At 41.3% G+C, this 16,600-nt stretch overlaps 1 protein-coding gene across 4 annotated transcripts in view; it reads right to left on the bottom strand.

Annotated features, from left to right (window-relative positions):
* Positions 1-16,600, bottom strand: part of WASHC2C (WASH complex subunit 2C) — a 45,308-nt gene that overhangs the window by 15,781 nt on the left and 12,927 nt on the right. For all 4 annotated transcript variants that reach the window (XM_083738247.1, XM_083738249.1, XM_083738248.1 and 1 more), the window contains exons 8-18: positions 15,372-15,470; positions 14,409-14,481; positions 13,161-13,214; positions 11,235-11,344; positions 9,605-9,674; positions 7,463-7,519; positions 6,402-6,566; positions 5,698-5,816; positions 2,899-2,988; positions 2,490-2,585; positions 1,107-1,193 (exon numbers count right to left, since the gene is read on the bottom strand). In XM_083738247.1, coding sequence (XP_083594373.1) covers positions 1,107-1,193; positions 2,490-2,585; positions 2,899-2,988; positions 5,698-5,816; positions 6,402-6,566; positions 7,463-7,519; positions 9,605-9,674; positions 11,235-11,344; positions 13,161-13,214; positions 14,409-14,481; positions 15,372-15,470 — 1,020 coding nt within the window. The remainder of the gene's footprint in view (positions 1-1,106; positions 1,194-2,489; positions 2,586-2,898; positions 2,989-5,697; positions 5,817-6,401; positions 6,567-7,462; positions 7,520-9,604; positions 9,675-11,234; positions 11,345-13,160; positions 13,215-14,408; positions 14,482-15,371; positions 15,471-16,600) is intronic.

Below are 16,600 nucleotides of genomic sequence, written 5' to 3'. Positions count from 1 at the left end.
ATTTCCTCCTGCATCTTTTAAAATAATCCTAATCTTTTACATCTCCATCATATCTAAAATTCACCTTTAAACTTCAAGTGTTATAAGATATGGGTCTTTTCCAGCTCTGCTGTAAGATAGCCTTTCAGCAAGAGATGCCAGGGATTTAACTAGCGCCCTTTGACAATAACGGCATGTATTCTATCAATGAACTATAGACCCTTTCACATCTAGAAGCTGATGGGTGGGTGAGCATGATTTGGGGGAAATGGCATTGTGGACCAATACTGGCCCAGGGCCTGGAGGTTCTCCACCCGTTTTAACGAGACAACATGGACTGTGATGTCTTATACACATGTACTTCAACAGAGCAATTTCCAAAGATGTTGTCAAGTTATTCTCTCACAAAACCCTTTGGTGTTTATGCTGCACACTACTTCATAATGGCTCCCTAATTACTCAACAATGGAATTAGACTGACCCTGACACTTTTAGAAGTACAGAGGTTTTACTACCCAGTTATGTCAGTTTCTCAAGCTTTAAAAATTTGCAGAGCAACTTTTCTCTGTCAGACCTTTCCGACAGAAATTCTCTAGATCCCAGATGTTTCTTTTATGTGCCCAACTTCTCATCTTCTGAATAGAAGAACCAGTTTTCAGAAGATGCTGCCTGGAGTTTTTTAAGGGATGTTGCCTTGAGTTTTGTAGAGGCTGTTAGTTTTGAATATACTTGTTATAGGGGGTTTAGAGTACTATCTCAGATTTGACAACAACCTTTTTAAAAAATAACTCAGGGAAAAGCCTTCCCATTACGGCTGCTTGTAAAATCTTTCGTGTGCATGCACACTAAGCTCATACCAAGAACTGACTTAGTTGGTCTTTAAGGTGCTACTGGAAGGAATTTTTTTTGTTTTGACTATGGCAGACCAACACGGCTACCTATCTGTAACTGTAAAATCTTTGACTCTGAAGCAGTACAGCTGAAATAAATATCTTGCACAAACAGCTGTGACACATAGCAGCAGAAAACTAAACCTGAGGGCGAAAGTTCTGTATTAAATAATATCACTTTCACTTAACTGAGAGCTATAAAACCAGCCACCCTTTAACAACCTCTGCACATGTTACCTCCTCATCACTGCTGAAGAGCAAACTAGTTGCTTTCTTTACTGGTGGTTTTGAAATTTGTGCCTTAGGCGTAGACCCAAAGAGTCCCTAGAAAATGCAAAGGGAAGAGATGGTTACTTTCCCCAAAGATGCAGTCACTGTGGCATTCAACGAAAAACTGCAGAGGTAGGTGGGAGCCATGCCCCTCTAGTGTGCATCAAGACAGTCAAGGGTGCCCCCCCCAAATGTTTAATTGCCTAGTCCTAGGTCCCAAATGTTGCTCTGAGCAGGTTCGGAACCCTTATGTGAAACTGTTCCAGATTTCCATGAATGTGCTCTTTATTGTACAATGTGTTGGAGGCACATCACAATCTGTTTGTGTTCAATTTTTTTTCATAGAGACTGAGATAGCTGCTGGCTCAATAGTATTAGGAACCAGAGAAAACCAGGGAAGTTAATTTATTGGACTTGGAGCCAATGAAAGCTAGTGGGCGCCTTCAAGAAAGTGTTTTTATCCTTTTATAGATAAAAACGTTACCCAACTACTCTTTCATTTCCAAGCAACCATGAGCACTAGATGCTTCAGAAAGGAAATTGGAATTCTCAGGATTTTGTACCTATGACTAAATTAAGTATGTCTTACATTCTGCGTTCTGAGATATCCTCTAGACATGACTTCCCATCAATGTCAGGCTTGTCTAGTGGCCCTATTGTCAAATAACTTGTTTAAGCAAGACTGGCTCCTGAACAATCAAATTCTGAAAGAATGAAACTGAGCTCTCCCCTGCCCCCCCCCCAGCTGAAGACCTATATGTCCAATGCTGTATAGGGGTTCCCCAAAACCTTTGTAGTTGCTCTCTGATTGAGAACCTGCAACTTCCATCTGTATTAAACTCTATTTTGTTGTTTGCTTCATTTCTCAGTCACACCCGCTTTTCTTCCTTTAGGCTCCTTATTTGCTCTTACTGCCCTCTGTGCTCCCAGTTCTTGTGTCCACTCCTCCTTGTTGAAGTTTGTGGCACACAAGGCTCTTTCCCCTACCCAGCAATTAATTCGACCTAGAGAGTGTCTCAGATGCAGGTATTTCATGCAGCATGACCGGCTGGCAGGCAAAGATGGGACCAATTCCATCAAATGCCAACAAGTCCAAGAAAAGGAAGAGCAGTATTTCCTCACGCTCATACTCCACGGTGGTTGTTGGGCTCGTGGGGCCAGGCAGTTAATTTCCCCACAAAGAGGCAAGAATGGGCTGCAAACAATTGATGTTTGGAAATCCCAGCAGGGACACCAATAGGGGGAGAAGGGAGAACCAAAATCAGCCCCCAGGCATTGTGTCACGCAGGCCTGCATCAGAAAGCATACTTTACTCTGAAGTAGAACCTAGTGCTTTCAGGCAACACCTACTTCTTCATCCTCGTCCTCAAACAAAGATAGTGATGTCTTTGTTGTCACTTTGCTAGAAGATGAACTCTTTGATTTTGATGGATAAGAAAACAAATCCTGTTGGACAGAAAAGAAAGCTGGCATCAGCAATTTCCACCCCTAGAAATACATTTCCTCATCTGGAATATTCAGCATCAATGGGCAGACATGAAGGGTAGCATTCTCTCTTTGTGGACTTCTGGGAACCTTACCTTTTCCTCCACTACTTGTAGTTTTACTCAGCTGATTAGACAACAAGGGAGGCACAAATGCAGACAATCAACATAAAGGTGGACCAAACATATTTTGTGGCACGCAGGCCAAATCCACTGACAAGTTTGCAGTTCAGATGGCTTTGGTGCAAAAGTGAATGGTTAGGTTAATAACTTACTTCAGAATCCTCCTCATCAGAAAACAGGCTTTTGTGGCCTTTGGAAAATGTCTGAGTTGAAGACCGGACGTTTTCAGCCGACGGTTGACTCTTAAACAACAACAACAAAACACACACACACACACACACACACACACATTTATATTGATTTGCAAAGGTTTTGCAAATAATCATGCTAGAGAATTGTCTCAACTAGTCGTTGACGAATGCCTTGCAAACATTTTGCCTCAAACATTTTGGCTCCTGAATGCCGCAAACCGAGAAGTGAGTGGTTCTGGTTTGCGAACGTTCTTTGGAACCCAAACATCCGACATGACAAACATCCGACATGGCTTCTGATTGGCTGCAGGAGCTTCCTGCAGCCAATCGGAAGCCATGCCTTGGTTTCCAAATGATTTGGAAGTTGAATGGACTTCTGGAACAGATTCTGTTTGACTTCCGAGGTACCACTGTAATTGCTTTTCCAATTTTGCTACTCAAAATGTGCCCTTTTTTGCTGTCAGTTTGTTAGCTTTATCTTTCTATTCTTTTTCATCTCTGCAAAATACTGCTCCAAAAATAGCCAAGCCTAGAGAAACCCAATACCCGTGTCCTGCTCATATAAAAGATCATGCAGAATGTGAGAAGTAAAAAGGCTGTGTGGATACTTTCTAAGGGAAATTGGAATCATTATTGGCAATTCACTGATCCTAGACCCCAAATTGTGTCTTCCAAGAATAAATGCTTAAAAATCTTTGGCAATTTTCCATTCAGTTACACTCAAGACTGGTTGGGGAAGGATAGATGTTTCTGTTATTCATGTGAACTGCTGATATAAGGAAGCTTTGTTCTTAGTTGTCTCAGAAAAATTAATCCATTATCTTTAAGGTTTGAAGGGGACTGCTTAAACCAGAGCTTTCCAAACCGTGTGTTGCAAAACGTTCGTGTGTTGGCTGCAGTATGTAGGTGTGTCACAAAAACACTTCCCAAGCTCCCCCCAGGGCTGGAAAGGGGTTAGTTTAACCTCTGGTTTGCTAGTAAAACAGAATTACTGTGTCACGAAATGATGCATGTCTAAAAAGTGTGTCACCAACTTGAAAAGTTTGGAAAGCTCTGGCTTAAACCAATGAATTTGCTGCAACTTGGTTGACTTTTATGATGCACATAAGCAAACAACATAGAAAACCACTTATGCTAGTGACGTTATGACTATCTGGCATTACCTATAACATATAACTTTGCTTAACTGGTGCAAATCATGCCACCTTCACCTGATGCCACGAAAAAGACTATGTTCCTGCTTTTCATTTATTGCCTTATGCCTCACTCTCTGTTTTGTACTTACCTTGGTTTTCTATTAAGCCATTTCAATAACTTTTTTTCTTCTTCTTCAGTACGTCTTGTGTTATTGTACAGTAGTACCTCAGAAGTTGAACAGAATCCATTCTGAAAGTCCGTTCAACTTCCAAAACGTTCGGAAGCCACAGGAGCTGTGTGGGACTTTCGGGTTCCAAAGAACGTTCTCAAACCAGAACACTCACTTCCGGGTTTGCGGTGTTCGGGAGACAAAACGTTTGACTCGCAAGGCATTTGGGATCCAAGGTACAACTGTATTAAGATTTACTTGTGCTGCTGTCTTTTTAAAGTCTTGATAGTAAAAACTGCTGTTGTTTTTTAAACACAGCTTTCTCCAGAGCAAAATCTCACAATCCTTTACAGAAAGAGTAGATTTGTCAGCAGCTATTGTTTTGATTTGCATGCCAGAAATGTCCAAGGAAGAAGCCAATGGTGAACTTAATAATAATAATAATAATAATAATAATAATAATAATAATTTTTATTTATACCCTGCCCTCCCCAGCCAAGGCCGGGCTCAGAGCAGCTTACAAGCAATAAAAACAAGTTGAATCATTACAACTTAAAAACAAAATTAAAATACAACATTAAAATACTGAAACATTAAAATATTAAACTGTAGCCTCATCGCAGGAGGAGAAGGAAAGGAAAAAAGAAAGAGAGGGAAGGAAGGAATCAAATTGGCTCCAAGCCAAAGACCAGGCGGAACAACTCTGTCTTACAGGCCCTGCGGAAAGAAATCGGATCCTGCAGGGTCCTGGTCTCATGAGGCAGAGCGTTCCACCAGGCCGGAGCCAGAGTTGAAAAGGCCCTGGCTCTGGTTAAAGCCAATCTAACTTCCTTAGGGCCCGGGACAACTAGGGTGTTGCTATTTATGGACCTTGAGGCTCTCCGTGGGGCATACCGGGAGAGGCGGCCCCGTAGGTACAAGGGTCCTAGGCCATATAAGGTTTTAAAGGTCAAAACCAGCACCTTAAAACTGACCCTGTACTCCACCGGGAGCCAGTGCAGCTGGAAAAGCACTGGGTGAATATGCTCCCATGGCAGAGACCCCGTGAGGAGCCTCGCTGCAGCATTCTGCACCCTCTGGAGTTTCTGGGACAGCTTCAAGGGCAGCCCCGCATAGAGCGAATTACAGTAGTCAAGCCTGGAGATGACCGTCGCATGGATCACTGTGGCCAGGTCAGGGCGGGAAAGGTAAGGGACCAACTGCTTGATGCGGCGAAGGTGGAAAAATGTCACCTTGGCTGTTGCTGTAACTTGCGCCTCCATGGAAAGGGAGGCGTCAAGGATTACACCCAAACTCTTAACAGAAGGCAATGGCACTCATTGGGCCCCCAATGAGAGCCAAAAGTGGGTTAAACCACCCCATTCTCTCCCTAGGCTTCTGGGTAGTGAAAGATCAATGAACTGAGAATCTGTCATTATTATTATTTTTTTAAAAAGTTTATTTGTGTTGATTACCTTATCTCCTGCTGTAAAGTCTTTATTTTCTTTAGCTGCTTTGTTTGTAACAGTGGCAATGTCAGGCTTTTCCTTGAACAGATCTTCCTCACCTTCAAAGAGATCAGCTGCAGGTTTGGCTGTTTTAAAACAAAATGTTTACTTCAGGGAAAAAGTTAACTCATTAAGAAAGAAGTCAACTATCAAAGACGCTGTGTATATTTTATTGTATTTGCAATGGCTTATGGCTAAAGCACCATATCATATCATACGCATCAGAAAAACAGTGTATAGTCACAAACCCAGGTTTATTACTCAATACATGTCAAGGACCTTTCAAGAGGAGCTTGTAATTCAAACATATTACAACTCAAGCTTTCCCCATCATTTTACTTTCACACCAGCAAAAGCTTCACCTGCTAGATTTATGCATGTTGAGCCACTGTCAGAGACACAAGGCACTAAAAGAAGTGGCAGTGTTAAATATAAAGAGACCTCCGGGTCTAGGGCAGTATCTAAATTCAACAAATTTAGGGTGGCTTTATGTTGCTTGGATTTGCTTGGCATCTCTTGGATGATTAAATAACCAATTGCTGCCACACTTCTCATTCCAAAGTTCTAACCAAAGACTTCTTCAGCACTTCTGTTCCAAGCAAGGCTTTGTGGGAAGAACAAGTTATCAGAATGCTTAAAGGAAGATTCCAAATGAATGAAATGCAGCTTACCTGAAATGAAACTTTTCTTATTTGACTCAAGCTTGCCGCCATCATCATCATCATCAAAAAGCCCAACATCTTCATGTCTAGGTGCTTTATCTGCGACAGGTTCTGCCAGTTTCTTATCCTCTTTTCCCTTTAGAAACGAGGAGGGGCTAAACACGTCATTTCCACCTATAGAGGACATACATTGTCATCTCATGTTTAACTGAAGTTCCTATTATTGTTGAAACGAATTAACTGTTGTTCCATTTATAAAAGTTCTCCCCAAATCTCCGATGCAACTTTTGGACAAGCTAATGGTGACTTCTAGACCTTGCTTTTTATTTTATTTTTTCCAATGCTTTTTATTGATTTTCACAAACATAAATAAAACTTAAACTTTTACAATCAACATTTTGTGTTGTCTTATTTACCTTGCGCAATTTTGCGCCCCGCCTTCCCTCCTTCCCTGCTCTGGTTTTCCTAATTTACATCTTCTCATGCAGATTCTTATTTACCCTCTATTCACATGACAGGATTTATATTAGCCCTGCTACACTTTTTAAACTTCTGCAGTTAATTCGTATGTATGCAACAAATTTACTCCACTCTTCTTCAAACTTTGTCACTTTTTGGTCTTGAATTTTATAGGTCATTTTTGCTAATTCTGTATATTCAAAAAATTTAGTCTAGACCTTGCTTTTAAAAATCATTAGGAACATTATCACTTGGTATTTAACACCAGCAGCGATTAACAAGTAAATTGGAAAGGCAAATCATCACGAGAACTATATGAATATGCAAGCTTACTGATTCCCAACCCCACTCAGTCATGACTTAACATCACAACATAAAACAGCTTGGAATCTCTAGCCTACAAGCCAAATGTGAACCTGTAGCCTCCCAATTTCAGCTCCAGCCAGTTAGGCTTTCCTTAGGGGAGCAGATGAGATCAAATGACCTACAGGCGTCCTAGAACTTGCTCTGGAATCCTCTGTAATGCACAGGTGTTTGCAACAGGCACATTGATGTGAAGGTAGAAAGTATAAAAAAAACACTATTTTAAGTCAACTCTAGATTAATCATACCTGGAAAGAGAGATACTGCACCAGCAGGAACTTTCCTTGTAGGTTTTGATGATGGCTCTAAAAAGCATATAATGCGGTCAAATTGAAAATGCAAAACATTCACTTCAGAGTTACTTCTGATCAATTATAAAACAGAACACTAGAAGGAGCATTTTTCTAGTAAGTTAACCAGTTTACAAGGAGTGGGGAGGTATAACTCGAAGAAAATACAAGGGGAAATCTCACAGGTACAGTTTCTCCTATTTTTACTTTTCTGGCTGACATTAAAGGCCCTTAACCCTCCACTCAGTAGCTACTTCAAGGGTAAAAAGAATGACCTCACCTAGAACAGTGTTACATCCAACACTTTGGTCATTAAGACATATGAGGTCCCCAGACCTGTTCAGTGAACCCAAAGAATCGATTGCAACCACACTTACAAGTCACACCCTCTAAGACAATTGCATGTTCAATGTTAACCTGAAGGAGACCTACATGCATGTACCGTATTTCTCATTCCATAAGACGCACCTGACCATAAGATGCACCTAGTTTTTAAAGGAGGAAAGGGGGAAAGCCCCGTTTTTGGGGGGATCAGCTTACAGTTGTGCAGCTTCTTTTGCAAAGGGGAAAAGCCTCTTCTTGGGGATCAGCTCAAAGTTGTTGAGCTTACTTTGCAAAGGGGAAAAATCCTGTTTTTATGGGGTTCAACTCACAGTTCTGCAGCTTCTTTAGGAAAGGAAAGGGAGCCGTTTCTACAGTTTCCAGACAAATAATCTAATCAGTCAGTCACATGTCACTGGGGAAACAAACAGTCTCCGTCTGCAGAACACTCAACAACGGAGGCCTGGGCAAGGGGGCGGGGCTGGAAAGGGAGCCAGCGATCGACCACACATTTGCTCCATAAGACGCACAGACATTTCCCCTTACTTTTTAGGAGGAAAAAAGTGTGTCTTATGGAGCGAAAAATACGGTACATCCCCCTTCACATGAACACTGAATATGTAGGTACTGGGGACATGGCTGGTGCTCACGATCATTCCCTTCACTGTATACATGGGGGAAAGAGTTAAACTCCTCTTTTATGTTCCCAAGTTTGAGGGACATAAAATGCCCTGCTCATACAGTTCTAATAATCAGGTGGCTTAGATCATATTCAGATAAAATTTCTCTCTGAAGTACTTAATCATAGATATCCCCACCACCATCACCCAAGGTCTTTATAAATATCAGTACATGAAGACGGCATTCAGCAAACTCACCCCATTCTGGCCTGCTAATAAAGGCGCGTGAAGGAGAAACACAACTGACCACAGCAACGTACATGTGGCACTTGGCCTCTAATAATGGTGCAATGGGTCAGTGTGGCTGTTAAGCAGAAGGTTGGTGGCAGCAAGATTCCTGAATTGCAGGGGTTTGGACTGCAAACTCCTTCCAAAGCCTTGCTCCAGGACTCACTATTTGCTCTTAGGGGTTTGAGCAGGCCATTTTTGTTCCTTGCCCCTGCGCTCTATTTCCCACCCCACCCCCCAACACCTTCAAAAGACATCCTAGTATTCCTTGTCTCAACTGCTCTCAACCAAAGACTTGATGGGCAGACCGTGCAAATTAAACTTCCGGTTCCCAAGGAAGCTTCCTATTTTCCTAACATGTAGGTTCCTACCGATATCCTGAACCTTCTTAAGACTCCTACTTCAGATGTTACAAAGAAGCAGCACTAACCAACTCTGCAGTGACTGTGGTTCAGATGTCTGAGGTTGCTGCTTTGCAGGTGGGGCGAATCCTTGACTGTAAAAAGCTACTACGTCAAGGAGAATGATTTCCACATAAGTTTCCTTTCTAGCATGCCTTTTCTCCTAAATTCAATGAGTTTTTGTCGCCTAAAGATGTACACTTGAAAGGATGCTCTGCTTCCTGAATGTCAAAACTGGCTCTTGATTTGACCCATCATCAGATGCTACTTTCAAATTTGAAAGGTTTTCTTCACCACCATAAGCACTTGGAAAGTTGCACATTAGAACTCACGCCAAGGTTTTCTGGCTTCTAATGTATACATCATATAATCAGCACTATGCTCATGTCCAGCAGTCCCAATTAATATATCTCCATTACATTTAGGAAATCTCCATGGTTCAGTCTGTTCCACATTTCAGAAATCCTCACCATTTATTGGGACCCGTGATTCTTTTTCCATCACATCTTCCCCTTTTGGCAATTCAGAGAAAAGGTCACTCTGGATGAAAAGAGAGACCAATAGTAAATAGTTTCTGCATGAGATAAATGGTAAATAGGGTAACTGCATGAACAATAGGGACCAAATGCTACAGAATAAAACAATGCTAGACTCAACAAAGGTGACATTTTGGAAATATACTTCACAAGGACATGTAGCAAACCATCATTTTGCTTCCTGGCTATTAATGAGACTACCGGTGTAAACAGCATTAGAGAAGGAACCATTTTAATTTAGTTTTCCTTACTGGCTGCAAATTGCAACATGAAAAGCTTAGATTCACTGGGTGCAGAAATCAGCCAATGTAAGATAGGACATCCACAACTTCAGGATTAGGTTATCAAACTATGGGATGATATATCCGGGAATTATACTTTGTTGCCCATTTCAACATACAATTTTATTTATAATTATTTATTTCAATCTCATAACATTTATATGCTACTCAATTGTAAAAAACAACCACCCTCAAAGTGGTTTAATATCCCTTATCTTTAACCCAAGCAGGAATTCTGCATGCCACATCTAAAAGGTGCAACTCAATTCCTAACTTTGGAGTGTTGCCCTGGTACCACAGTTTCATCTGCTCTTCTTCCTTTCAGCACTGCAAAAAATGCCTGCCTGTGTGGGCTGACCTTTATTCGCCAGATGCTCAAACAGCATGTGACAGCCACTCAACGCTCTACAAAGACTCAATGATATGAAACAGTAGCAGCAGCATTATATACTTGTGGTCACCAAATTGTATTTGAAGAAAGCAAAAGGACAGGATTAGATCCACTGCCTTTAAACTGGATCGCCTTCAACAACCATCTGGATCTCCTCAAGTGGTTTCCTGCCATTTACAATGATATTGAAAATGGCTATACCATGCAACGACAGGGATAATGCTACTAGCTCAGAGATGGAAGGAAGGACAAGTACCAACAAAAGAAAAATGGCAGATGAAACTGATGGGAGTATGCGGAGATGGCGAAACTGATGGGGAAGATCTGACACCAGGAAGATCAAGTATTTACTAAAGACTGGAGTAAATTTGTAATTTACTTAAAAGACCATTGTAAACAGTTAAAATCTTTGGCAGGGATGTAATGACACTTGTAATGTGGAATTAATTTATGATAACTATGGTTAATTAATAGATAGATAATGGTAAAAGATGTGGAAAACTTAAATTTAAATATGGAATCCATGGAGGGAGGGAAGGAGGTCCGAAGGTTCAAAAGAACCTTGTATTTGAATGTTTGAAAAGGTTATGTTTTTTATGTATAAAATTATCAAAAACCTATTATTATTTTTTAATAAAAAAAGAAGAAAAGAAAGTGGCTATACCATGAGGATGCCTCAACTGAAGCCAATGGTGCAGCATAAGATTTGGGGAATTGTAAATGGGCTCAGTATATCTAAGAATGCTGAATATGAGAGATATAAGTGACTTCTAAAAAATGTTCAGCTGATGATGGTAATTGAGACGCTGTGTTAGGTATAACCATCTAGAGCAGAAGGGTATCATCTCTGAGCTCTTTTTTGATTCTGCGCATGGATTTGAATCATACTAACCTCTTCATCATCAAAGAGTCCTGTCCCACCACTGAAGAGGCCATCTTTAGAGCAAAATGGTGAGAAGTCTTCATCCGTCAACTTGGGGGGCTTAAAAATATCCCCATCGTCTAGGAAGAGGGAATACATGTATCAATGTCTTTTACAGTTGCTGAAAAGAAGTTCATTATGTGTCACAGAGCGAGCCAGTTAGTAAATTACAGTTCCAAATTGGAGTTAACTCTTTATTAGCAAAAGCAGGATCTTCACAGACTTGGCCTGTTTCAGGCCTAACTGGCATGACAGCTTATTCCCTGTAGGCCTTACTCCATGAAATGAGTGGCCAAGACTAAAGGTCCCTGCCTACCCATAGCCATCTATGTCTTCTCCTGTCCAGGGCTTTCCCCAAGCAATCAGAGACTGTGCTTGTATGCAGCCTGTCTTTGCTCTTCCCATTTCACATCTCTCCTCGTTCTGGGAGTCAGGGGGAGGGAAGCTTGTTGCAGCGACAGGGGGAGGCACCCATTACTCTTCACCAAACTGACCCATCTCTGCCTTTTGACCTTCCTGTTCCCACTCGCCTCCTTCAGCTTCTGCCTCTGATTCTGGACGTCTGTCCCAGAGCCCTGTTACTCCTTCAGCTTCCGACTCCTCTTCCCAGTCTTCTCGCTCTGACCCCTCATCATTGTCCAACGGACTGTCTCGCCAGAGTGGTGCATGCTCTGGTTATCTCCCACTTGGACTACTGCAATGCACTCTACGTGGGGCTACCTTTGAAGGTGACTCGGAAACTACAACTAATCCAGAATGCGGCAGCTAGACTGGTGACTGGGAGCGGCCGCCGAGACCATATAACAGCGGTCTTGAAAGACCTACATTGGCTCCCAGTATGTTTCCGAGCACAGTTCAAAGTGTTGGTGCTGACCTTTAAAGCCCTAAACGGCCTCGGGCCAGTATACCTGAAGGAGCGTCTCCACCCCCATCATTCTGCCCGGACGCTGAGGTCCAGCGCCGAGGGCCTTCTGGCGGTTCCCTCATTGCGAGAAGCAAAGCTACAGGGCACCAGGCAGAGGGTCTTCTCGGTAGTGGCGCCCGCCCTGTGGAACGCCCTTCCAGCAGATGTCAAAGCGATAAACAACTACCTGACATTCAGAAGACATCTTAAGGCAGCCCTGTTCAGGGAAGTTTTTAACGTGTGATATTTTACTGTATTTTTTGTTTTTATGGAAGCCGCCCAGAGTGGCTGGGGAGGCCCAGCCAGATGGGCGGGGTATAAATAATAAATTATTATTATTATTATTATTATTATTATTATTATTATTATTATTATTATTATTACCACCACTCCCCGGGCTCTGAGCCCTCTTCCCTTGGTTCTGCCACCATGCCTCTGCATACAACCAGCCCATGACATTATGAAGAACTAAGTCATCTACCCCAGAAAGAAGCCAGGAACAACTCTGACAAATTTACTGTCTGAGGGCCACAAAGACTCAAGCTTCCCACTCTTCCCACTCCATTGCATTTGTGGATATACAGTTCAATGGATAAAGTAACAGATTGGGACTCAGAGCTGAAATCACATTTCATTTGATTCACTTTGGTGTCAAGTTCTTTTGTAGTTCCTTGCTATGTGCAAAAGGAGCAACAAGGGTCTAAAAACGCAATAAAGGGCATCCTCATCTCATAGGAAACATTTTAAAACTTAAGAACAGCAACAAGACTGCGGTCACAATAAGACATGAAGAAATTGCTCAACCTTCTCCATATGCCTCTTCTGTCTTGGCACTAAAAAAAGGGAACCTGAAACTTCCAACTCACAGTAGTATTCATTAAGATTGAGAATATTAAGAAATTTAGAATAGGAACGACTAGGTGATGCCCCCATCAATTCCACCTCCATACGTCCAAAGAAAACTTAACACATGGGAAAAAACCAACACTTACCATCTGATGAGACACTTTCTTCCTTATTTGTCACTGTGGTTTTATTTTTTGTATCTACCAATGGTTGAAGTAGAAGAAAGTTAATTGATTATTAATTGTTCTTTGCCAATGCATCATTTATAGAAACATTTGACAAGCAATAAACAGAAAGCAAGGAAAAAATGAAATATTTATAAATCACATTTTATCACAGTTCCCCTCAAAGGGCCTTCCATAACCATCTCTCTCTCTCTCTCTCTCTCTCTCTCTCTCTAAGCCAACATAAGAATCAATCAGCATCATATCACTGAAAACCAGAAAGAAACCATAATGTTGTGCTCTTATGCCTGGGTCTGTTAAGGTATACCCACTTTTAACAAAAATAATCTAATCAAGTGCTATAATTTTTCATTTCTACCTCTTAGGGGTGGAGGGAAAGGGGAAAGCTATTTTCATAACAGAAAGACTTTACCCAAATGGAATATTTTTCAATCTTCTTTTTAGTCCCTGATTTCTCTTTGATAGCAGCTACTGATGGTTTTTCAACATTAGTAAAAATATGTAAAATGGCAGGCTTATGTGGTCCAAACAGCAGCAGGTACACACAAGAGGGAAGTGTCAAGAGATCCAGGTTAACCTCAGAGTTTGCAGAAGAATGAAGTATCTTAGAAAAAGGCCAGGGGTGGAGGGACCTGAAAGAATGAGCATGTGTTCTGAGTAATCATGGTGGGCTGACTGTTGAGAGGAAAAACACTGGAAATTGGGTGGAAATTGAACATTGGAAAAGGACAAAGAAGCACACGGATATGAATGATACTTATCCATTCTCTAGTTCTGTCAACAACTTGCTCTGCACAGTCTCCTGCCTGAGAAGAGAGAGATCTGAAGGCTCACATTTGTTCCCTTTATTTCCAGAGTTCAGGCCAAAAGTGAACATCACCCCAATACAAGAGGGGACAGGAGCCTTCTGAGAGAAATGCCAAAAAATCCTTAGGGAAAAACCCTATGGGTTGAACCCCAAAACTGCCCAGTGAAGGTGAAGGATGTTCAGTGGCCATGGAATACTGACTGATTAGTTTGGGAAGGGATGAATGAGAATGAAATGTTAATAGCTGAAATCCCCAGCAGCAGAATTCCACATTGCAACATTTTGCTGCAAGTCACACTTGTCCTGCACGTTTCCAAATGTCAACAGAAAATGTTTTTCACACCCCACACATGCACAAAATTCAACTTTATCAAAGAAAAAAGCTTTGAGAAGCAGCTTACATGATTGCTCTTCCTCTTCCCCTTTGATACGAGCGGCAAGTTCATCCGTAAATGATGTAGGCCTTTTCTTTTTCTGAAGTAGTCATATGGGAATGGATGGAAGAAGGAAAGAAAAAAAACATGCACACATATTTCGTTTCAATTTGGTTTCATAACTTTTTAAAAATTGCTGTTGAAAAAGGTGTTTGGTTTTTTTTAAGAAAATTGACCATTTTTTCAGACTATGAAAGGAATAGGCGATCCTAAGAACAATTGCCCCCACTTCCCAAAAAATGGGTCAGGTGCCCTACTAGTTAACATCACTTTACCATCTAGATTGGAGATTCTCCCCTGGATTACCAAAAGAGTTAAATTAGTCTTAATACCGCTCTCAGAGAATACTCAGCGGGAAGCAGATTTGTAGAATTAGCATGCATGCGAACAGAAAACTTGCAGTTCCAATGAGCAACGTTTTGTATGAAAATAGCCTGTTAGTATTATTTTAGATGATTTTCTGTTTTTCAAAGCTATATATACGATCCAAATGCAGGTTACTCATGATCATTTAGGTACATAGTAGGGACTTTTTGGTCCTGTTCTTGGCTGCAAAACACACGGTGGTGTTAAAGCCTTAAACAAAGAAAAAGATGTAATATAAAACTATTATTATGATTTTACGAATAAGCAGTCTTCAGTACAAATATATTATATTGAAACATTCTACTGGGTCATATGCCAAGCAGAAACCAAGCAGGTTTTACTTAGTGTACTTTTAGATGTCATAACTAGTCTTAGGCTATCTACAGCACCAAGAAAGAAAGCCCTGCTTTGAGCCAACTGAATTGTACCAGAGAGTTTTCTGTCCTTTTCTAAACATGGAAGAGCTAATCCATCAACTATGGTGAATATTTTTTCCCCGTGCCTTTTTTTGTCCGAAGTTTTTCTGAATAAAACTAGAAATGACGTCAGGCAGCAATCACTTACCAGCCTTGCGTTCTCTTCTAAGTCACCTTCTTCATCATCGTCTTCCCCTTTTTCAGAGTCACCAAAAAAATCATCTTCGTCACTCATCAGTGCCGTTCTCTGAAAAAACAAACACACACCACACTTCATGCTCCAGGACACTTGAGATAGAAAGTAGTACTTTATTTTACTATTTTTCATTTAATGGCTTTATAATAAATCTTCATCAAAAGATCTGAGAATAGTTCACAATAGAAAAATACAACATAAAAAAGCACAAATAAATAATTAAAAGGCCTGGTAGAACAGGAACATTTTCACCTGGCAACAAAAAATATATAACGAAGGCATCAGATGAAGTATACTGAGCCAGCTTTAGAGTCAATGCTTGTCAAGGAGTAGCTTTCCTTTCTGACAACAGGAGCATTCAACCTGATGTCGAAAGCTGTATGACAAGTAGAGTATTATTCTCTCACACAGTCTTATGTTTCATTTCCATGAAAGCCTTTCCCAAGGTAGATATTGTCAGCTGAAGTGCCTGGAATCACTTTTACCTGCTAAGCTACACAGATTCAAGCAGGGCCAGTGCCACTGGTCATAATAAAACAAAAAAATTCCTTCCAGTAGCACCTTAAAGACCAACTAAGTTAGTTCTTGGTATGAGCTTTCGTGTGCATGCACACTTCTTCAGATACACACACACACGAAAGCTCATACCAAGAACTAACTTAGTTGGTCTTTAAGGTGCTACTGGAAGGAATTTTTTTATTTTGTTTTGACTATAGCAGACCAACACGGCTACCTATCTGTAACTAGTCATAATAGTTGGGCATTTGCCAATGAACCTAGGGTTCAGAAGGTTCCCCCATTAACTGTGCTCCCCAGATGGTCATCAGTCTTGGGGACTAACCTGATCTTCACAACTGCAGCAAAAGCTGTAAGACCATACCCTTGTCCCCATTATCAGGAAAATCAGTGCTCTGTGTGTGCAAACGTAGCATGCCATAAAATAGCATCCACGTACCATTTTCAGGAGCATCCACTGCCAATCTAACCCAACCCTGAAGCAACTCTGTGATCTGCCTTTCTCCCTGCCAGAAATCAGCTGAGTACACTGAGCATACCTAGTATTATTTAGAGCTGGGTAAGGAAGCTGCAGGTACGCGGGTGGCGCTGTGGGTTAAACCACAGAGCCTAGGACTTGCCGATCAGAAGGTCGGCGGTTCGAATCCCGCAACGGGGTGAGCTCC

This window comes from Podarcis gaigeae (genome assembly GCF_964106915.1).
Source record: "Podarcis gaigeae genome assembly, chromosome: 5".
NCBI classification, from domain to species: Eukaryota; Metazoa; Chordata; class Lepidosauria; order Squamata; family Lacertidae; genus Podarcis; species Podarcis gaigeae.
The sequence above is the reverse complement of the archived record's forward strand: the minus strand, read 5'-3'. Positions and strand labels throughout refer to the sequence as shown.